Source organism: Mirounga leonina, unplaced genomic scaffold (genome assembly GCF_011800145.1).
Source record: "Mirounga leonina isolate KUSES-001 unplaced genomic scaffold, KU_Mleo_1.0 Mir_104, whole genome shotgun sequence".
Classification (NCBI taxonomy): domain Eukaryota; kingdom Metazoa; phylum Chordata; class Mammalia; order Carnivora; family Phocidae; genus Mirounga; species Mirounga leonina.
The window spans coordinates 16,099,938-16,123,468 of NW_023270231.1; the positions used below are offsets into that span (position 1 = coordinate 16,099,938).

The 23,531-nt window shown below is 36.8% G+C and overlaps 1 protein-coding gene across 7 annotated transcripts in view; it reads right to left on the bottom strand.

Annotated features, from left to right (window-relative positions):
• Nucleotides 1-23,531, bottom strand: part of FBXW11 (F-box and WD repeat domain containing 11) — a 123,253-nt gene that overhangs the window by 73,191 nt on the left and 26,531 nt on the right. For 2 of the 7 annotated variants that reach the window (XM_035014235.1, XM_035014207.1), the window contains exon 3: nucleotides 10,350-10,451. The exons of 4 other annotated variants lie outside the window; for them this stretch is intronic. In XM_035014235.1, the coding sequence (XP_034870126.1) occupies nucleotides 10,350-10,400 (51 nt within the window). In that variant the 5' untranslated portion in view covers nucleotides 10,401-10,451. Of the gene's footprint in view, nucleotides 1-10,349; nucleotides 10,452-23,531 lie in introns of those variants that run through there. One more of the 7 variants, XM_035014261.1, reaches the window with a different exon arrangement.

Genomic DNA, 23,531 nt, shown 5'->3' on the forward strand with positions numbered 1-23,531 from the left:
GTCGGATGATCTCAATAAACATCTAAAACTAGTACTGAATGAGGTTCATGTCTTCCCCAACCATTCACAGAAGTCAACAATTAGTAGTTCATCCATCCATCCCTTTCCTGTGAACTCTTCCAGATCCCCTGGGACAATGTTTCCTTTGGCAAAATTGTTTCTTTGAAATTAATTAGGTGATAGTGTCTTCTGCTACCAATACTTTAATCCTTCAGTTTTTATAACCTGCTGTCTTAAAGATGGAGGATTTAACATTTGCCTTTTATTCCAAATTAAATAACTAGGAAGCATCCTGTAATATAAGAGATCTTATAAGGACTCCAATAAATGACTCCTGGTTTTCTAAAGGAAAGAGAGGGGAGAAAGAACCTCCCTTATATTAGGGTAAAGAGTCTTTATGTACAACCTACCTACAAAAATTGGCAGTTGGTTCTTCGTATCACCAGGCCATCACACAGTACACGGTACACGGTACACAGTACAGGGTACACAGTAGGTAGTCAGTAAATATGTACAAGATTTACAAGTGATTCTATACTTTCTTAAGTATTTTCTGAATCATCTCATTCAAACTGACTGATCTCAGTTTTGAAGTCCATCAAAGACAGCACCCAGGCAACTCAATAGGAAGGCACAGACTGGCACAGTTGCTATGTGTTTGAAAATGTCTCTGGAGTTCTTTTCCTTGGCCAAGCATATTCAGTAGTATTAGACCTTCTTTAGTAGGCCATGCCTTAGCTGACTCAGCATATACTCAAACTGCTCAGAGAGAAGTACCATTTGTAAAGAGGCTTATGAATTTAGAATATACTACTGAAAAGGCTTGTTAAACTTTTTCAAAATAACAAAGTTTAATCTTGGTGTGGGTACAATGAGATACAAACTCTCTGGAAAACAATTTAACAAAACATATACAGTATGCCTCTTAGAAATATATTCTAAGTCATTCAAAAGGAAGGCAAAGATTTATGCAGAAAGATGGTGATTAGTTTTTAAATAATTAAAAATGAAGATTTAAACACCCAGAAAAATGACAAATAACATGATATTCATCAAATACACTACATGGTAATTTCAAATTATGTCATGAGAAATTTTTAGTAATAGGAAAACATTAACACAATCACCGTAAGTGTACAAAGTATAAAGTAAAATAAGCATATGAAATTACATATACATATACACGGATTAAATACTGAGAGAAAATATGCCAAAATAGTAAGAATGGCACTTCCTAAATTGAGGATTATTTCTCATTTTCCTTTCCACTCTCATCCAAACATTCTACAGTATGCATGTATTACTTTTACAATCAGAAAAGAGTATTTTTTAAAAGATTTTATTTATTTATTTGACATATATAGAGAGAGAGCACAAGTAGGCAGAGGGAGAGGGAGAAGTAGGCTCCCCGCCGAGCAGGGAGCCCGACATGGGGCTCGATTCCAGGACCCTGGGTTCATGACCTGAGCCGAAGGCAGACGCTTAATCGACTGAGCCACCCAGGCGCCCCAGAAAAAAGTATTTTTTAAACAAAACAAAAATACAACAATCTAGTCTTCAAAGCAAAATCAATTTTTACTCAAAATACTTTCAACTCACATGAATACTTGGATTCAAAGAACTCAGAGAATAAAATCCAAAGTAGTTCTAGCTAGGGCAGCAACTACAACTACACCATATAATCCTAACAAAGCTTAAAGATAGCCATTCCTTCATATTCCAACTTACTATGCCTATTCATTAACTATTCTAGAAAATGGGTATATTTACCATACAGTGAACAAGACAGGACCCCTTTTCTCACGAAACTTAGATTCCAGTGGGGGAGAAAGACAACAGACAGGAGGGGGAAAAATAATATGGAATATAATTTCAGGCAGTGCTAAATGCTATGAAGAAAAATAAAGCAGGGTAAAGGAACAGAGTGAAAAGCAGGAAGTTATTTTACATTGGGTGGTCAGAGAAGGCCTCTAAAGAAGAGGTATCTGATCATGGTGGCCAATTATTTGGCCAAGCAATGGTCTAGGTGTTGCTGGGAAGGTATTCTGTAGATGTGATTTACATTTATAATTGGTACACTGTGAGTAAAGCAGATTACCCTCCATAATGTACGTGGTCTTCATCCAATAAGTTGAAGGCCTTAAGAGCAAAGATTCTGCCTCAAGACTGCAACAGAGAAATCTTGCCTGAGTCTCCAGCCTGCTGGCCTGTCCCACAAACTTCAAACTTTCCAATCTCCACAATCACATGAGCCAATGCTCTGAAATATCTATTTACCCACCTACCTATGTTATCTACTGGTTCTGTTTCTCTGAAGAACCCTAATACACTAGCCAACCTTAGATTTGGTCTCCCTGCCTCCTCTCTTCATTCTATCATCTACACAGGAGCCAAAGATCTTGTTAAATGTTAGAGAGAGACAAATTACTCCTCTGGTCAAAATTCTCTAAGAACTTCCCATCTCATACAGAATAAAAGCCTTGGAGTGCCCTATCTCACTTCTTCTCCATAGCACTTATTACTATCTAACATATTATGTGCTTTACTCATTTTCTTTTTTCCCGCACTAAAATTTAGGTTTCAAGACAGAGTGGCTTTTTGTCTGTTTTGTATACCCCTCCCCTGTATTAATCCCTGGCACACAGTAAGGAGCATCATAAATATTTGTTGCCTTGAAGAAAAACACATGAGTAAACAATGACTGGTTTTAAACTTGGTCTTTGTGCTTTCCTATGTTTTTCTATACTGGGCATGTATTTCTACTATGATCATACATTGCTGAGAATACAACAGTCCCCCCTTATGTACCGTTTCGATTTCTGCAGTTTCAGTTACCCACAGTCAACTGCAGTATGGAAGCAGATGATCCTCCTCTGACTTGTCATCAGAAAGTCACCAGTAGCTTAGCGCTACGTCACATTGCCTACATCATTCACCTCACTTCACCTCATCATGTAGGCATTTTATCATCTGATTTCATCACAAGAAGAAAGATAAGTACAGTACAATAAGATAATCTGAGAGACACACCACACTCACACAACTTTTATTACAGTATATTGTTAAAATTGTTCTATTTTATTATTAGTTTTTGTTCATCTCTTAGTGCGCCTAATTTAAAAAATAAACTTTGTAATAGGTATGTATGTACAGAAAAAAACATAGTATATATAGGGTTTGGTACTATCTGCAGTTTCACACATCCACTGGGGGTCTTGGAAAGTATTCCTCACAGATAATGGAGGAACTACTATAATGTAAATTAGAATCTTTTTCGTTCAAGTTTGGTCAAAATTTAGAAGGCCTAAGAAAGGTTGTATCCTTTGACTCAGAATTTTTCCAATGAATAATACAATCTGAGGAATTAATCATAGACACTAAAATTTAGTGACCTTAATGTCCATCAAAAGAGACTGATCATTGTACACTCAGACAATGAAACTCTATACAGTTATTGAAAATTGAGACTTTTACTAATATGAACCATACTGATAAAAATCAGGTTATAATTCAGTATATAGAGTATCGGCCTATATATAAACAAAGAAACAAAAAATATATGTAATACATATACAGAAAATGTAAAGAAAAAAAAGAATGGACACTAAAATTAAATGAGATTATGGCTGAATGGTTCATTTCTTTTTCATATTTCTCTTAAGATTTTTGCAATGAAAAAGTGTTACTTTCATAAAAGGAACAATATAAATCAATAGAAATACATAAAACCAGCATTTTTATAAGTAACATAATAAATGTCTGTTATATGATGTATAAGACATCATTTTTGTTGAAAAGGTAAAGGTATTTTCTAATATGGTCTGAATCCCATTTGTTTGCTTCCCTGTCCTCAAATTATGCTATTAAACCTTATCATCATGCACTCTGTTTTAGAAACCATAAATTAAAACTGTTAGTAACACAAGATGTAGTTTTAATTTTCCCACAGAGATTCTCTTCCATAGGAAATGTGATTTCTTTAGTGCACTGAACATTCGAAGTCTATAAAATGGTCCAAGTTGGGTGCCTGGGTGGCTCAGTCATTTGAGTGTCCAAATCTTGATTTTGGCTCAGGTCATCATCCCAGAGTTGTGAGATGGAGCCCTGTGTCAGGCTCCGCACACTGGGTGTGGAGCCTGCTTAAGAGTCTCTCTCTCTCTCTCTCTCTCTCCCCCTTTGCCCCTCACACCCCCCACCCCACTCACTCTCTCAAAAATAAATAAATAAATAAATAAATAAACAAACAAACAAACAAATAAAATGGTCCAACCTCCATGAAAACAATTCAGCCATACCTATCAAAAAAAAAAAGGCACTGCCCACTTTGCGATAAACCACTGAGCCATACACTTAAGATTTCTGCACTTTTCTATAACTGCTGTAATTCAAAAAAGAAAAAAAAAAACTGTACTCTTCTTTCTCACCACCCCCGCCCCACCAAATCTACAAATGATAAAAGTACCACTGATGAAAGAGTTATTTAAACTTTATAAATCTGGGGACATGTCTGTAATATAGTGTTAAGTAAATGAAGTAAAGGAAGGTGCTGTATCAGTTTTTCTAGGGTGAGCCCATTCTCCCTATTTAAAAAAAGGAGGGGAAATCCCTTAATTATAGAGTTATATACCCTCAGGTTAAAAACAAAAAAAAACCCCCAAATACACAGTGGTAGACAACAAACTGTTAACATTTGGGTGCGGGGGGAGATTGGAAGGGAGAGATTATTAAACTTTTCTATATACAGATAATTTAATTAACAATAAAACACTGATATTCTTTGATCAAGCAATTGTAGATCTAGGAGTTTATTCTACAGACATAATCTTACAAGCCTAAGATAAATGTCCAATGAAAATAGTAAAGTGGAGTGCTAGGATACAAAAAAAACTGAAGTCTAAAGTTCCTTCAATAGGGAATTGGCCAAATTCTTTTTTAAATGATAAATGATATAATGGAATATTATTGCAGCTATAAAAAAGTAAGGTTGTACTGGGTTTTATGTGGTGACAGGGAAGAATGGTCAACATATATTATTAATTGAGAAAGTTATTAATTAAAAAACAGTATGTATAGTATGGTTATATTTGTATTTTTTTAAGCTTTTGTCTACAAGGATACTGGGAAACTAGTAAGTGATACTTTGTGAAGTGAGATCTGGGGTCAAAGGAAATTGTATATGTCTTTTCTAACTTTCAGCACCAATTATATTATTTTTAAGTCTATGAACAATTTTTTTAATGCTGACATGAAACTGATTTGTCAAACTCCTCTTTATTTTTTAGGCCATCTTAGGTTTGCTTTACAATGCCCCGGCAAAAAAGTTAGAGAAGAAGAAAGCTGAACTAAGAATAGCATTAATTTTGAAAACTGTTCAAGGTTGAGCTGAATGGTTCTATTTTTCTGTATGTTTGGGAATTTCCACAGTAAAATTTTTCACATAAAATCTTACAAAGAGCCCTGCTATGTAGTACAGATAAATTCAGAGTAAGCACTATGCAACGCCTTCCTTTATCCCTCTAGTGACTCCAAAGTCAAACTCTGGGGTTCCAAGGGACATGTAAAAAACCACTGGTTATATTCATTATCATCACCATAATAACACAGGCAGCCTGCACAATTTGATGGATTCCTCCTTGCCTAACAGAAGGAAAACAGACCCTAAAAGCAGCAACAGATGTTCTCTCTGGGTGGTGAGTTTACCAATGTCTGGGGTTTTGTTTGTTTGTTTGTTTTAGTAATGATATTTTGTAAATTTTCTTATAAAGAGAAAAAAATTTTTAATGTTCATAAAATATAATAGACTGTACCATTAAACAATCCAAAAGGTTACTCCAAGCCTTCACAGTAGCCTCAGGATATGCAACAAGAAATGATAAATCCCCAATGTTCATTAGAAAAGAGACAAAGACAGTGAGTTGGAACAGCCAGTCTCACATAAGGAAACAGCTCAGAACAAAAGGAGAACACCTGACAGTAGGGGCCATATCATCTGCCTGGTCCTTTATCTTATTCTTAGCCTGCCCTTGTATGGAATCCAAGACTGTAAGACTGTAATTCCCTCTCCTTGACTAGGGAACCAGGAAGAAGCAATGAAAGAAATGGATTTTCATCCCTCAACAACAAGCAATCAGTAAGGGATAGATGTTACCTTCCTCTATTTCACAAAATCCTGTAGGTAGATATAACTATCTCTATTTTTAAGGATGAGGAAATTGAGGTTCAGGTAAGTTAAGTAACTTGCCTAATGTCACAGAGCTATTAAGTAGCAGGCAGAAGACTAGAACTGAGTTTGTCTGCTCCAGAGCTAGGATTCTTTCTACCAACCTACAGCCCATAGCTAAAAAATATCCTTTTATCCTATGGCAAGTTCCAACTATAGTGTTCTTTTCCAACTGTAGTGTTCTTAAACCTCTGTGGCTCACTATCCATACTGAAAATAAGAAAAGAAAAAGGAAAAGGCAGCTTCACAAAGTTGGACTGACTGTCCAGCACTATCCACACTAGAGTTGTAAGAGAGGAGGCACTAAAACTTGATTCACACGATGCTTGCTGTCAATCCAAATCATCAGTCCTCCCCTTGAGAAAAGTTTATCGCTAATACTCTCCCCAGCTGAGAGTTTGCAAATGGCACTCCCAAGAAAATTTGTCAGTCCATTACATGGAACCCCTACCATTCTAGGTGTGTTAGCTTTCAACTTCTAACACTAGAAATAAAGGAGAATTTGTTCCAACCTAAAAATGGCAGTTGCCAAGTTACTATCACTACAGCATGGTGACTAGAGCACTGGCTTTGCAGTCATCCAGACCTACGTTCACAACCCAGTTCTGCCACTTTAATAAATGGGTAACCTTAAGCAAGTCAATTCAATTCAATAACTGCATATAGCAAAAAGCAATCACGGATAACTTCTCCATAAGGATTAAATGAAATAACCTAGTGCCTAGAGCCTGACACATAAAAAGAAAGTGGAAAATAAACGATACACACTATTATCAACACTGATATTACTCCTGTGACAGATTAGTCTTAGAGTCTTAGCAAATATTCTACGTGGCCTGAACTCTTGATTATCGGATGTAACAATCAACCGGTTCAATCTGGAGAGCTGAACCAACTGAGAAACTGATTCAGTTCAATTTGTTCAGAGACATCCAGATATTCCAGTTCAACTGTTCTAAAAAAATGTTGAGTTAGTCCTAGTTTAAACTGGTTCACATTTTTTTAAAAGCACATATACATTTGGCTAACTTCATAGCTTATTATACACATATTCTCTCTCTCTCTCTCTCTCTCAGATTTTATTTGTAGTTTAGTCTGGATTTTCCTTCACGGGTCTGCTTACTGTAACACACTCCTTCAAAGCAGGGAACAAGTCTGTATTGTTCATCTTTATGTGTTCAACACCAGGATAGGCCTTGGCACATACCAAATGCACAGTAAATATTCTTGCAGACAAGCCATTCAGGAACCTCACTAGCTTTAAGATTCAGGAGGGCTCATTTTGGCAATGGGAATGCAATTTTTTCCACCTACAAATATTTGTCAGGTTTTTCTTTTTTTTATTTTCAAATAAATAATGGCTAAACAAGCCACACACCAGATATCTCAAAATTAAAGTTTTCACAAACAAAACTAAGATGGAAAATTCTAGAAACAGTAGCATTCAAGCACAGAGGAAAGAACAATTTTGGAATCAGGCCAAGCTAGGGTTCAAATGCCAGCTCTACCACTTCACAGCTATGTAGTATTAACTTGGGTCCAATCACACATATCACCTCTGAAACTCAGTTTCCACATGTGAAAAATGGGGATAATAACACCTACCTCACCGGGTTGTCACAAAGCTAATATATATTTTTTTAACAGTTTATTGAGGTAAATGAGTGATTTTTATTTTTTCAGTCTTAGCTGTTTTCCTTTCTCACAGACAGCAGAACCTGGAGGGATTGTATAATGCCTAAAGGCATCTACTATCTTTATTTCTGCTTTTGAAAAGGTACACTAATTCAGCCACATAGACAGGTAATTGGCTCAAGTTCCAACTGGCAATGGGTCCGGTGTGGTAATTTTAAGGAGGACCCTGTCATGCAACTCCAGAGCCCAAGCAAAGTCAAGCAGGCTCTTCAGGCAACCTATTCTCTTCTGAGGCCTTCTTAAAATGGGTTCACTGAGAGGTATGCAATGTCAAGCAAGAGTCATCTTTGTGATAAACCAAAGATGTAATAAGCATATAAACCAACAGGCATTCTTTGAAAACCCAAGGACAAATTAAGTCAACTAAATTGTAGCACTGTTTGGAGACCGGAGGTAGAGAGCAGGACCACTGGTGTTAAAACAGTAATATGTAAAACCAGTGAGTAGACAGGAAGCAACATGTTTTTTAATACATGTTTACTTTCCATTCACAAACGGAACAAAATAGAGTAATGATTTGCTAATTCCAAATCAGCTGAGTAAATATTTCATTTTACTGTGTTGCAGACTCTCAATTATATACTAAACAAAAACCTAAATAAACAAAATTCCCAATATATCTCTAAAAACAGTATTTACTCCATTCACATTTCAGTGAATATCATTCAGTATTCCACTGTATTTCAAGGTCCAGTCAAGGCAAAGTTTACATTTTTTCTCTTAAATGATTTTCCCTGGGAGAGAGAAGTCAAAGAACTTTGAGCACATTTGGGTTTCTATTTTCAACAAGGTAAGAACCCGTATTTCCTCCCACTCACCCCACCTCCAGAGAATTCACAATACTGATACTAAAATATATTGAAAAATGTTTCCCACTGGTCAATTACTTTTAACTGAATGCAATAAGAAGGATCTGCACTTCAATCTGCACTACAATTCTTCCCCTACTTAAATTTCTGGAAAAAACTCATTCGCCCCACTAACAATTAACTTTATAAACATTCAAGTAATAAGCATTTCAGAAAAACACACTACTACTATAATGCAAATATCCATTATTTAGCACCAAGGAGAGTCCATGCAACAACATCTGCCATTTGAAGAACATTTTTGTTAGAGTTACATTGCATGCAGCGAAGCTGCTTTTCCAAAAATAAAATATACATTACACTGGAGCCTCACTGCAACACCCAATCCCTGGACCCTAAGTGTTGTACCGCCTTTTTATGCACACTCCTATAACAACTGGATCTTATACTGAATCTACTCTCTAGTTAATTCTGTTAGTGAGGTTCCAGTACAGTTTTCTAAAGAAAGCAATTTGAATCAATAACCACACCAATGGTACTCAGAATGTTTGCTAATAAGTAAATAAAATACACAATCCCAATATGAAAGAAATTCTCCTCCTTCCTGGTTCCCCCACTCCATTTAGAGACTGTAAACATGAATAGAAAGATAACCTTGAGAACAGTAAAGTCATCCATGCCATCAATAATATCCCTCTAACTCATTTCCTCATTTTACAGTGTTTTCCTAAAACAGGGCAGTCTCCACAGGACACCAGGAATTTAATATCGGTTTTTTTAAAGATATAATAAACTGTGCGGAATACACAGTGATGAAAACTGAATATTGCTACTGAAACCATACTTAATTAAAATACACGTTTTCTCTAAACAGAACTTCCCCAATAAAGCCGCAAAGTTTTCTGCCTTGGCTCCCCTTAGAATCCATCCCAACAAGTGAGTGCAGTCCAGCCACACTCCTGCTAACAGTTTTTTCCTGAGCAACCCCTCCCCACCCCCAAAAAGTTTTACTTTTATCTGTGGAATTCTCTGCCAGCCTCGGCCTGGAAACCTGGGTGGACCCTGAGGACAGGTGTCAGATCTGGCCTTTGGGAAGTGGACCAAACCGACAGTTATTGGCAGCATAAAGCTGTGACCTTTAATAAACTTCAATTTGAGATTTTATACAATTAGTAATTCCCTCCCTACTCCTTTTTTGAAGGAGGGAGAGAAAGCATGCCAAAAGGATGAATTTCAAAGTAGAAAAATCACCACTTTAATTATGAAACCCTCCCAACTCAACAAAGAACTGTTAAAAGTAGCCAAATGGAAAATGTCAGGGTTTTGTGGGCACATGCACAACTATTAAACATGAGAATCAGAACTTCAAGGTGGGGGGAGGGGAGAATAAAAAGCAGGAGCAGAAAAAGAGGAGTAGAACTGGGCCCAGCCAAAGACCCATTTTCTCTGAGAGGCCCCTCTTGGTACTAACTCCTCCATGTGGGGCACCCAGGCTGAAGAAAAGCAGAGGGTTACACAGAACATTTAGCAGACTTAACATTGGATTAAACACACTACTGCAAGTTTCAACAAATGTTCATGGCATACGTAAAAAACACATTTACAACAAGAAAGAAGAGAGGCACCTGGAGACATCTGACACTGGGCATGCTCTGCAGGCAACTCAGTGCGCACATGCTCTCTACCAGGTTGGCGCAGCCTAGCCACAAAGACCTTGGCACAGAACACTGCAGGATGACAAAAAGGAAGGAAGAGAAGAAGCAGTTAGAGGCCGCAACAAATCACTCCTTCACACAGGCAACTTGAATGTTAGTTGGGCAGGGGATGCACCCTTGGCAGTTTGGAGGTCAGGGATGGTGGTCCTAGACAACTTACTGAAACCCTGGGAGAGGGCCCACTTTCTGTCCTACAGAAAGGAGGCTTCTGCTGCCAACCACTAATTCCTCAGGACACAGTGAACAGAATCAAGAGGGAGAGAGAGAATGTTTAAATGAAAACCCACTAAAGGGAACTGTGAAGGTCTGAATGAGCAACAAGATTAATGGTAAGACTGTGACTATAACAATAAAAATAACCGTTTCTAGTCTTGGAGTCATATAATTATAACTGCCATCATTACATCACCTACTATGTGCCAGGGACTTTAAGTGTGTTTTCTAATTCCCACACCACAGTAAAGAAACGGAGGCTCAGAGGTTAAATCATTTGCATAAGGACACACAGCAAAGGAGGGGAGAGCCAGAATTTCAAACCTTCGTTAGTCTATTAAACCCACATTAATTCTACAAGACTATGATGCTTCTACTGTAAAAACTTTGATCATCTGAATTTTTATCATGTAGATACAGTTTTGTACTTCCCTAAATAAAATCACAGGACACCTAGAGACATAAGGCAAAAGGAATAAGAAAGATGAGTGATAGATTGATAGATACAGGCAATAAAAGAGCTGATTAAAAACATATCTGATTTTGCAGTGACATCCGCATCTCTGCCTTTCCAAAGGAAAAACTCTGGAATATGATGATTTTAATTTTAGACTTTTTTTTACAAAGTTCATTTGACACAAGTAAGAACTTAAAGGCTTATTTCATTTACCCATTCCCATTCTCTTCTAAAAGCTTGCTGGCTTTAAGGGAATTAAGAAAAAAGAAAAATATAAAAATGAACATATGCATTGTGGCTAGTATTTTTAAGCCATTAGATTATTTATGGTATTCAATAAGTTCTTTTTTCTGCAGATCTAAGGTCAATTAGTTTACTACAGCAAAAACAATAACCATGCAAAAAAACATCTTTTTTTAACTGAAGGTGGGTGTTTGGATTTAACCAAAATACTCCAGAAGTCTTAGACTCAACATCATAAACTTGTTTATCCTAGCTATAATTAGGATGGTCAGACATCCTCATTTTCCTTGGACAGTCCAGGTTTACACTTGTTGTCCCAGCATAACTTTCATTCTCAAAAGCGTTCTGGTTTGGGAGACAAATTCTGTGGTCATCCCAATTATAATATAAACAAAGACAGCTACGCTTGACATCAAATAGACCTGGGCTCCTCTCCAGCATCTGCCACTTACTAGTTACATCTCACCTATAATTTAACTAGAGTATTGAGATCACTTACTTATTTATTTACTGTGAAGAAGGCTCCTCGCCCAGCATGGAGCCCAGTGCAGAGCTCGAACTCACAATCCTGAGATTAAGACCTGAGCTGAGATCAAGAGTCAGACGCTTAACCGACTGAGCCACCCAGGCACCCCGAATATTGAGATTATTTAGAAAAGGCATTAAAAGAATCCAAAACCATTGGGGAATCAAATGGAATAAAAAATTGAGCAGCTTTTTGGTAACAACCATACATTTCCAACATGTGCCTTTACTGCAAAGTTTACCATAGCTAATATAGAAATGTATCACTGATCCTCCAGGGATCCATATTTTGTTACCCCAACACTTTCACAGAGTGCCACGAAAGATGCTGAATAAATGTTTGTATAATAATATAAACAGCTGCCATTTATCAAGCTCATTATATGATAGCCAGTTGACAGAGTAAACCCCCACAAAAACTTTTTTTCTACAAAAACTCTTTTAAGAGAGGCAATATTCCATTTTAAAGATGAGGAATCCACGGATCAGTAAAGGAGTGCTTCATTTATTGAAATAGCAGCTTGTTCAAGGAGCAAGAAAACAAGGGCTAACTAATAGTAAAATTAGGACTAGAAGTTAATTCTGCCTGACTCTAAGCAAATCTGTTTTCTTTCCACTAAAACAAACTCTGTCCAGAGATATCTAGCAAATGCTTATTAAAAGAATACTTACATCAGTATGCATCAGAAGCTGATGGGCAGAGAAAAGGCCCAGACACATTATATTTGTATACATTGCTTACATCAATTATTTTAAATAAATTCCCAACAGCCCCATAGTTCAACTTTAAGTTTCCTTTTTGTAATCTTTGTAATTATCCAAATCACAGAATCACTCAGATCTGAGAATGGAGTTTAAGGATTACACCTGGATTCAACAACTGATACCAAATTAACACCAAAGTTCACCTGCAAATTAATTTTCATTTATTCCACAGAAACAGGTTCCTGCTTCAAAATTTAATACGTATTTGACTCAAACAGTAAAACTATGAAGGCATAAGAATACTATACCCTGATTAGATTCTGCTAATGCCTTGGGATCCAAAACTTAAAAAAAAAAGGGGGACACATTTTCATATTTAATAAAGCAAAGAATCATATAGAACTGGAAGACAATTTAGTCTGCACTTCCACCCCGATTTTAGAAGAAACTAAAGAAGAAAAATAATTTTCCTAACCATCTAATGACCTCTTACAAATATATGGAAAACAACGTAAAGAAAATTTTCTGAAAACTTAGTTTATAAATAGTAGCCATTTATTACAAGTGTTTTTAAAAGCTTGATATTGAAATTGTATATTCAGGAAAAGATAAGAACCCCCTCAAGATCTAATTTCCAAGAATGTATAATATCTATGAAAGACATTGTGGGGTACAGAGAGTGATGCCAGTATTTATTAAAGGTATTAGAACTTCTTTACTTTCATACTCAATTCCTTGAAGCTAAGAAACCAACACAGTGCTGAAAAATAGTCTTTACACAACAGAAAATGCCACTCTAGGAAATACACCCATCTTTTTATAAGGATGTACCTGCTAGTAGTCTAAACAAGGCTCCTCTTAAGTGTAATGGACCAAGAAGACATTGATCTAACTTGAAAATAATGGATAAAAATAAAAGTTCCACATTCATCAACCTAAGAGCATTAAAATGCAGCTAGGACCACAGCAGTAACTGATTCTTGAAACTTCTAACTAAATTTAGGGACCTGGTTGGAAATCAATGTTGACTTGTAGAATAACTATTATCTATCATTGTTTAACAGTATAATGTAAAGATTTTGTCATATCAGCTATATTCACAAGGTAGACTATTTTGGTTTTTTTGTGGGGTTTTTTTTTTTAAAGATAACTGGTCTCTCTTTAAACTTGAGGAACACTATTTCATTATTAAAATATGTCTCAAAAACTTACCCTAACACTGTGGGTATTTACCAATTTTAACAAATGCTTATTGACCTACTTATTAAGCCAACAACAATACCAACTAAGCCTCTTTCCTCTTGAGACTTCAGCCTCGAGCTCAAGAGAAACCCGCTCAAGAGAAACCCACGGGGGTCACAATGGGGACACTTAAGAGAGGGCTCTCAGGGGTAGAAAACCCCCAAGAAATGTTTGCTCTGATTTCACATTTAGCTACTTGTAATGACTAGTATTCTAATTTAGAATTATTCATAAGGAATAAGAAATGCTTCAGTGTTCTAGTATTAACAGCAAATACCCAATTAGATTGATTATATTTGTAGGTTCTACGGCCAAAGAAAATAGCATTAGTCAAGGAAACTGATAGTGTTCATTAATTTTGGCATACCCACTGTACAATCAAAAACCAGAATCAGGGCCACCATGCTGAGAAACACTATAAGTCAGTAAAGACAAGAAGAATAATAGCTTTTGGCATTTTTCAAAAGCAGAAAGTTATTAAAAGAGGTAGAAGAGAAATGTCCTAGGCTCTCTTCCTATTGCCATAGGAACCACAAATCAAAAGGAAAAAGTGGTTGCAGGCACCTTGTCTTCTAATTGGCTGGCTTGAAGGAGAACTCACAAAAGCTTACTTTGGTCTGTTTCTAGATGGGATTGTTTTGAATATCCTGCCCTGATTCCTTCTCAAAGAGGCAATTCTTTTAAAAGCTACCCAAAGAGGTATTTTATGTCAATCTCTCTCTAATGTCACTCTGATTCAGAAATATGCCCTATTTTCTGTATATTTATAAATATAAATTTAGGGGTTTCCTATAAATCCCCCTAATTGTTCTCTTTAAACCTCCTCCCACAGAATCACTACCAGCCTCATCTAACTCTTGTCATCATGTTTGAGATAACTGAGTGGCTTAAACACTATTCCATTCAACAAACAACTTATCTGAACTTACATGTGCAGACAGAAAAGCAATTAAGACATTCTCTCTTGTCCAGGAGTCCATAGGAGGGAATTTTGAGAATGTGCAGTGTAACACACACACACACACACACACACACACACCACCCAAAGAAGGAGGATGCCTGAACTAAGCCATAAAGGATGAGTAGGAGGCAGCCAGGGTAAAAAGAGAAAGACATTCCAGGCAGAATAATAGCATAAGCAAAGCCAGAGAGTTAAGAAATGGCACATCCTACTCAGGGATCTGCAATTAATTTAGCATTACTAAAGTATTTCAGTATGAGATGGGGAAAGCTGAGAGGCCAAATCACAGAGGTCTTTCATAAACCACTCTATCAAACTTGGGACTTCATCCTATAGACAACAGCTCTTATACTGTGTGCTATATATATAGCTCACCAGTAAACAACCAATCCTTCCCAAGGGTGCAGTCCAATTTATCATCAACATGCCCAAGAGCTTTTTTCAGCAACTCAGCATACATACTGTTTCAACCATATCTATCAAAGGGATAGAAGCAGGTCATGCAACATATTGGCAAGGGTTAGGGTGAGGTTCTTAGACTAAAAGTCAGGGACAAAGCAAAATATCAAGCCAAAGCCAAGCCAACTCAAGCCAGCATCAAAGAAAGATCCTTGGCAGTTGGAGAGAAGCATGTTGAAGAGAAGTTAGAAATGGAAGTCTCTTGGAGAATCTAACAAGATAGCCTCTCATTTTTATTGTACAATCAATACAAATTTCTTTCAGCCAGGCTACAAAGAATAGATACAAGGGCCGGCACTTACCTTTGGAAGTACATGTCTAAAGTCAATTTTCATGCCCAGTCTAGATTCTTTTTTTTTTTTTTTCCAATAAAACTCCCACCATGCCCTACCGGATATAAAACAAACAGTGCCATGATAATGAAATGGGGGCTACCAAATAACAGAAGAAGTGAAATAGAAGGTCCATTTTATGGTTACTATTTGGCCATAACACTCTCCACTGGGAATCTCTATCCAGGAGTGGGGATTTGGTCCTGAAGAATCATACAACAGATAGGCTCAAGGAGATTATGTAACTCCAGCTCTCTAAACCTGGGTGTGCAAGCTACAGAGTATCCATTCTTTTAGCTGGAGGCTGTCTTCACCTCAAAGCAAATAAAGCAAATATAAAAATTCATCCAAAAAAAAAAAAAATCATCCAAATCAGGAACTACTCCTATTGTGTCTGAATTCTCAGACTGTTGCTTTTCAAGAAGCAGCAGTGGTGTAATGAAAATAGAGCCACAGAAAGCTTTTAAAACCATCCCCTAAGATTGAGAACCTAGGCTTCTGCTGTTAAAATGTTTGACGGCAACCTGTAAGAGCAAACTCTCACCAAAAAATTGTACTGCTTTTAAAACCAAGAACCATAATACAATAATCAGGTTGCAGAATAAAAGTTAATACACAATTTAAAGGCATTCTCCAAAGCCTTTTAAAGAACTGAATACCAGTCCAGTGCCTCTGTGTGTGAAAGACTTTCTTTTCTTTATAATGGTATTTTATTATAGCAAAATTTGATGGTAACCATGTGACATATAACCACGGCAACCATGTGACATATAACCAAGAAAGTTACTGCTTTAATTCTTAGCAACTATAGAGTAGAACTATAGATTTGTAGACAATATACCACAGAGCATTTTCAGGCTAGGATATATGTTCAAAGAAGAAAAGTGTATGGGGAACAGGAGGCAGTGGAAGGAGGAAGGAAAAAAGAAGGGTAAGAGTGAGGAAAACTGATACTATCTGCAAGTTTTCGAGCTTCAAACGTCACTAAATAGGAATAAAATCAGGACTCAAAGCCAGAGCCCAAACTTTCCTTAAACCCTGTAATAATTTAAAAGACAAATCTTCCAATGTCCAATTACCTCATTTTGAATGATTATCTAAGATGAGATACCAGAACCTGAAGCTAATAAAATTAAAATGGATCTTTGCAGTTATCTTTGGTAGACGAATGAAGGTAATTTTTCTTTTTGAATATTTATCCATTCACATTTTCTATTTTTTCTCCAGTGAGTATCTAGTACTTATAATTGTTTAATAATATTACAATGCATAATTCTAAGTGATGCTTTAATTATATAAATAATTATATAAGTTGTTATACATTATAAATAGTAACTTGACAACTTAAATAAAAACAAATTCTTTTCCCAAAAATTAGTTGAGTCCATTTTAAACAACTGCAGTTTAAAATGTGTCAAGATGCTGGAATCCTAGAAACATATTTTACCTAGTGACCCTCAAAAATAGCAGTAAATCTCAAAGTGGTAACACCTTAGTCCTGAGTAACTCCAAATGAAAAAAATATCCTTGTCCACTTTACAACTACCACCCAGGATCCAAAAATGTCACCAGGTTTTTCAGAGCTCTCACAGAAGCTGCTGGAATGGAGGATTAGAAAAATGGGGGTGGGGGAGCAAAATCTCTATTCTAAGCAGCATGACAGAGAACAGGATGTAACAAAATAAACCTATTTCCGGCAGAGCCACATGGGTCCTCGGTTGTACTAGGCCCAGTCTGAGATTCAGCTGCCAAAAAGGAACAGATTCCCCCAGCAAGCTCCAGGTCAGATCAGTCTGAACCCAATCCCAAAAGGGTTTACCAAGATCCACAAATCCTGAGACTGGAGAGAATTAAACAGTTAAATTACGTACATCTGAGCCTTTGTCAATTAGCATCTGCAGTCCAAAGAGGAAGGTTATTCAGAACTAGGGGAGACCACTAAACTACAAGCTTAACCTCATTTTCAATGAAAACAATAAATTAAAATGAAAGTTTACAAAAAAGGAGAAACTGGAAGGGGGATGCACATTCATATTTCAGCATGCCTACTGTGTGCCACATGCTGTACAACTATTGTGGTCTCATTAACTCTCACACCACCTCCGGCCAGACCGGTACCTTAGCTTTAAAGAGGAAGAAACTGAGGACCAGACAGCAAATAACTTGCTGTATGGTCAAAAGCAGCAGATTTGCAATTCTGACTCCAATATCCCTACTTTCTTCTCTAAATTATACTGCCTCTCATTTCCTTTGCTTGACATTAAACTCCCTTGAGCAGCAATTTCTTCTCATCTATTTATAAATTCTATCTACTTGTCACCCATCTATATTGCTGATGGGGAGTGTAATAGGTACAACCTCTCCTGTTCAACTTATCAATACATATTCAATACTTGAAAAACATGCACATCACTGACTCAGTAATTCAAGGGCAGGAAATTATACTAGGGAAAGAAATAAAGACATGTCCAAAAATACAGCTAAGAAGATGTTTATCATTCACATTAGTCATAATAGCAAAGGAAAAAAAGGCCCAACAATAGAGATTGGTTATACAAATTATAGATCCTCCAGAAGACAGAATGTTATGTGTCCACCAAATAAAAAACACGTTGTAAGAGTATATTTACTGACCCAGAAGGAACTTTACAATATACGGAAAGTTACAATACACTGAAAAAGTTCAAGAAACATTAAGTTAATAAAGGCTACAAATCAGGACTTTCATTATGATCCTACATTTTTATTTAATAAAATATAAAATATATATAAAATACCAGAATTAAATACAGGTGATGTTTAGTTTACTTTTTATTGGGGGGGTCTACTATAGATTTTCAGATCAGCTGACAGAAAATGGGCAACACAGTACTCAGGTTTCTCAATCCTCTCTCCTCCAGGCCACCTCAAAACAGAGTAACTGGCATTTCCACACTGTTCCTTAAGGATCTGGTCATAACAAATTGTTCCTGATTCTAGTCTATTCCCCTTCAGTGAAGGTGGAGAACAGATAGGGTAAAGCTAGGTATCAGAATTTGGTTGCACTGTGAGGTGACAAAGACACTAACCTAAATTCATTTCAATGCCTAAGGCTTCTAGATAGCTGAGGGTACTTAGCCAGAAAACTCTTAGGTACTGGTGTTCTGTCTTATGAGGATGCCACTTCCAAATATCTGACAATCCATACTCCATACTGCATGACACCTGAGAGGACTTCCAGGTGAGAGAACTAAAAATTCACCTTGTGTTTCAGACATCATCTGAGAATTGAGGGACATCTGATCTCATTATCTATACCAGAGCACTAGGCCCCACTCTTGAGTTAATCCAACTCCCCGTTCCTTGCTATTCCAGAGACAGGCCCTGGCTCGAACCCTTCCTAGTCCTTCTACCAACTCTGAGTCAAAAAACTTAAGAGTTCAGAAAGAATTTCTGAACATGTCTGCACAGGATCTGATTGACCTACGATACACTCAATCAAAATCCTTGCCCTACTTTCATGTGCGAGAGTACAAAGTTTGCCATGATTTTAAAAGAACATGAGTACAGAAAGTGAAAGCTTTTTTTCTCTGATATAATGGATATTCTCATTTCTTCTAGGAAGAGATACCACTTTCAGGAAGATGTCTTGACTTCTATCTACTCACAGAGGGTCTGACTCAATTACAGTCAGACCACATTATAATCTTATTCTAACTGTTCATTTTAAACTGAGTATCCATTCAAAAAGGCTTACTGAGCATGCCAGTACACTAAATGCTTTGATAGACAACACAAGAATTCTCAAGACCAAATATTGTGATATTAAAATTGTTTCTGGAAATAAAGCTATACTATTTCCCAGTTCACTAAAGAAAACAGTTAAGTTCCTAAAAGAAGTATAAAATATTTTAAAGAAATGCAGTTTCACTGCTTTCAAGAGTATTAAAACTTAAACCCTACTAAGGGTATTTTAAAAAACACCAAAATACCAAAAATAAAAAAACTTCCAAAGACTTTCAAAGCTTCCACCATGCTTCCTTTTCATTATTAGCTCTGAACAAGCATCTATAGAATGAAAGTTGATCCTACAAAGAAACCTTTTGAATTCAAACCTTACACCATTTAAACAAGCCCTCTAATATTTTCGAAACACTGCTCATTTCTCAAATATATACTTATTTTCAGAGACCTAACAAGCCCCTATCCTAATGAAGCACACATTCCAAGCTGGTAGTCTCAATCTTTAAAATTTTATACATACACAAACACATTCAACTGTATGTTGACTTATTTAGAAAACAATGGTAATCAAAATTTTGCTTCTTTAGCTGGGAATAGCCTGAAAAGTGAGTTGTCAAAGCCAACATTTTATAAAAGGGTACATTTTATCATCCCTTAATTAAATTTATAGCAAACTTTACCCTTGCTCTACTTTCTCATATAGCCCATTGTCCTCATATCCTAGGCTGACCTTGGTTTCAAATAAGAATGAAGTTGTGTGCCTCACAATCCACTGGGCTCTGCGAACAAATGAATCTGTCTTTCAGCCAGGGGCTAAGGCTGCCTTAGTGAGGGACTCCTGCTGCTTGCTGCACAGCCAGGATGTCTTTGATTCCCTTCACACTGTCTGTCTCCTGCAGGCAACTGGGTAAAGGAGAGTTCTCACCGCTTGAAGCCAGAGATTTCATTATATTCTGGAGCTTTCTGAAAGGGACTCTACAGAGCATTCTGTCCATCTTCTTAAAATGCTTTTCTAGCCCAGGTCCTCTAAATCTGTCACATTGTGCTCTTCGTGTGCATCCCCTTGAAAGCACCTAGTCTCGACAGCAGACAATTACTGCTAAACACATGCTACAGTAAGGTCAACCTGCAAGTTTCAGACTCTTTTTGGAGGAGTACATATGAACATGGGTAGACTGTAACACTCTGGAAGTCTTCACACAAAGGAAGCAATGAAGTCTAAGATGGAAAGCCCAAATATATATTTAAGAGATACTGGACTTCTTTGTCAAAAAACACTGTTCAACTTCACTATTTTAATAACTTTATGAATGACTCAGCTATAAGCCATCAGCCAAGATGTTCTACAAAGCACAGAACACAGATGTCGCCATCATAATAAATTTTTCATTAACTCTGAGAGAATACAGAATTGAGAGGAGGATCAGAAGACAAATCTCACAGGGACATTTCCTACTGTGTTTAAGAGGAAAAATAATCCACGAGCCACATTTCTCTATTTTTTTAAGCCACATTTCTTTTCATTGATCAGTTAAAATTCTACAAATAAACAATAGAAACAGCTACCAAGACTGTGAGTGAAAAGAAAAAAGGCTGAAAGGGTGACATTACTATTACTTTGAAAATAATCTGGGCGCCTGGGTGGCTCAGTTGGTTAAGCGACTGCCTTCAGCTCGGGTCATGATCCTGGAGTCCAGGGATCGAGTCCCATATCGGGCTCCTTGCTCAGCAGGGGGTCTGCTTCTCCCTCTGACCTTCTCCCCTCTCATGCTGTTTCTCTCTCTCTCGCTCTCTAATACATAAATAAATAAAATCTTTTTAAAAAAATAAATAAATAAATAAAAATAATCAAATTCATAAACCAAAAACTGTTCTATAAAACCACAGGAAAATCTTAAAGTAGTAAGTCTTCTTTTAAAAATTGTACTTTAGGGCGCCTGGGTGGCTCAGTTGGTTGGGCGACTGCCTTCGGCTCAGGTCATGATCCTGGAGTCCCGGGATCGAGTCCCGCATCGGGCTCCCTGCTCGGCGGGGAGTCTGCTTCTCCCTCTGCCCCTCCCCCCTCTCATGTGCTCTCTCTCTCATTCTCTCTCTCTCAAATAAATAAATAAAATCTTAAAAAAAAAATAAAAATAAAAAAATAAAATAAAATAAAAATTGTACTTTATTGGGGCACCTGGGTGGCTCAGTTGTTAAGCGTTTGTCTTCAGCTCAGGTCATTATCCCAGGGTCCTGGGAAGCCTGCTTCTCCCTCTCCCACTCCCCCTGCTTGTGTTCCCTCTCTCGCTGTGTCTCTCTCTGTCAAATAAATAAATAAAATCTTAAAAAAAAAAATTGTACTTTATTTCCAGGGGCGCCTGGCTGGTTCAGTTGGTAGAGCATGCAACTCTTGATCTCAGGGTTGTAAGTTCGAGCCCCATGTTGGGTATAGAAATTACTTAAAAATAAAATCTTCAGGGGGCACCTGGGTGGCTGAATCAGTTAAGCCTCTGACTCTTGATTTCGGCTCAGGTCATGATCTCAGGATTGTGAGACTGAGCTCCACGTAAGGCTCTGCACTGAATGTGCAACCTGCTTAAGATTCTTTCCCTCCCTCTCCCTCTGCACCTCTCCCCCTCCCTTTGCACCTCTCCCCTTGCTCCCAATTGTGCACTCAAGCTCTCTCTAAAAAATATAAAATAAATCTCTTTAAAATAAATAAATAATAATAAAATCTTTAAATAAAAAATTAAAAATGAAAGCAAAAATTATACCTCATTTCCAAATAAACTTTCATTTCCATAATAATTTATAAAAAATAGAGTAATTTACAAGCAATTGGTAAGGGAATTTACCAATTTACAGTGTAATGTTTTTAAATCCTTACAGTGCCTGTACATAGTAGGAACTCAATAAATATTTGTTAAGTTATCAAATAATTAACATGGAAAGTCCAGAAAGTTTACATGCAGAGCAAAAACTTGATTCAGGGGCCAGAGAAGAATATGTTATAATTTTAAGGGGTTGATGGTAGACACTTGTTTTTTGGCCACATCGCCTAATCACAGTGATTGATTCAGGAGTGGGCACATGTTCTAAATTCGAATTCCACGAAGCCACAAGAAAAGAGATTCTTTTCCCACTGAGCTTGAACATATCAGGATGAAAGTCAGAGCTACTGATGCCTTCATGCTACCACAAGGGAAAGAGTGGAGCTGGTTACCAGAAGATACCACTTTTTAGTCTGAGAAAGAAACCTAAATCCACACCTACCTCTAGATTTTTCAAATTACAAATTCCTTGTTTTGGCTTAAGCCAGTTTTAAGTTGGCTTTTCTGCCACTTTAACTAGAAAAATCATAACAAACCTTAAATATTTAGTTCAAATTCAACAGGCAAAACTCAAAAAAGGTATTTGATATGGCCGAAGTTATAAAGACACAGTATTCTGCTGGTGAAACATTCTTAAATTTTTTCTTTCCTAAGAAATCACTTTATTCTACTGATAAACAAAGGTATTCAAAACTAAATGTTCCAAGAATATCTCATTCATGCTCTACCACAGATACTAGAGAAAGAAAAACCTACATAATAGGATAAACTAATCAAAACTCTTAAGAAGACTGTACAAAGAAGGCACAACAGAAAAAGAGTCCTGATTTTCCAATGAGCTCTGAAACCTAACACTGAGAAACCTGACCCACATCTTTATAGGCACTTCATTTCAAATAAGCAATGAGAATGGCATTACCAAGTACAAACACCAAATAAATAAAAAGCCTTAGGGAAAGAAAGACGTTTATCATCTAAAAATACAAAATTCCTGCAAACAGCTGCGAAGAACACTACTATTACAAGCAGAGACTAATCTGTGCCCCTCCTCTAACAACTAACCTTAGTCTCCGCATTTTTACGTAACTTTATTCCTTCATTCATCTTATTTCCCTACATTTATTTTTCCTTTCATCTTCATTTTCCCATTTATTTTGTTTTTATCTTCTTACATTACAGGTGTCATTGTAATCATTCAAATTTGGGAGGGGAGGATAAAGTAAGGTTTAAGTATATACTAACAGTAGCAAAAGCCATTACATATCTGAATTGAGAAAAAGGAGAAAGTTGAAAATAAACTATAGGAATAATACTCTAAAACTGATTGTCAATACCATAAAATGTGTCATCATTGTCCTTGGCAAAACTGACAACTACATGCAGGCATTCCTGCAGCCAGCTTACAGCTTCACCATCTACCAC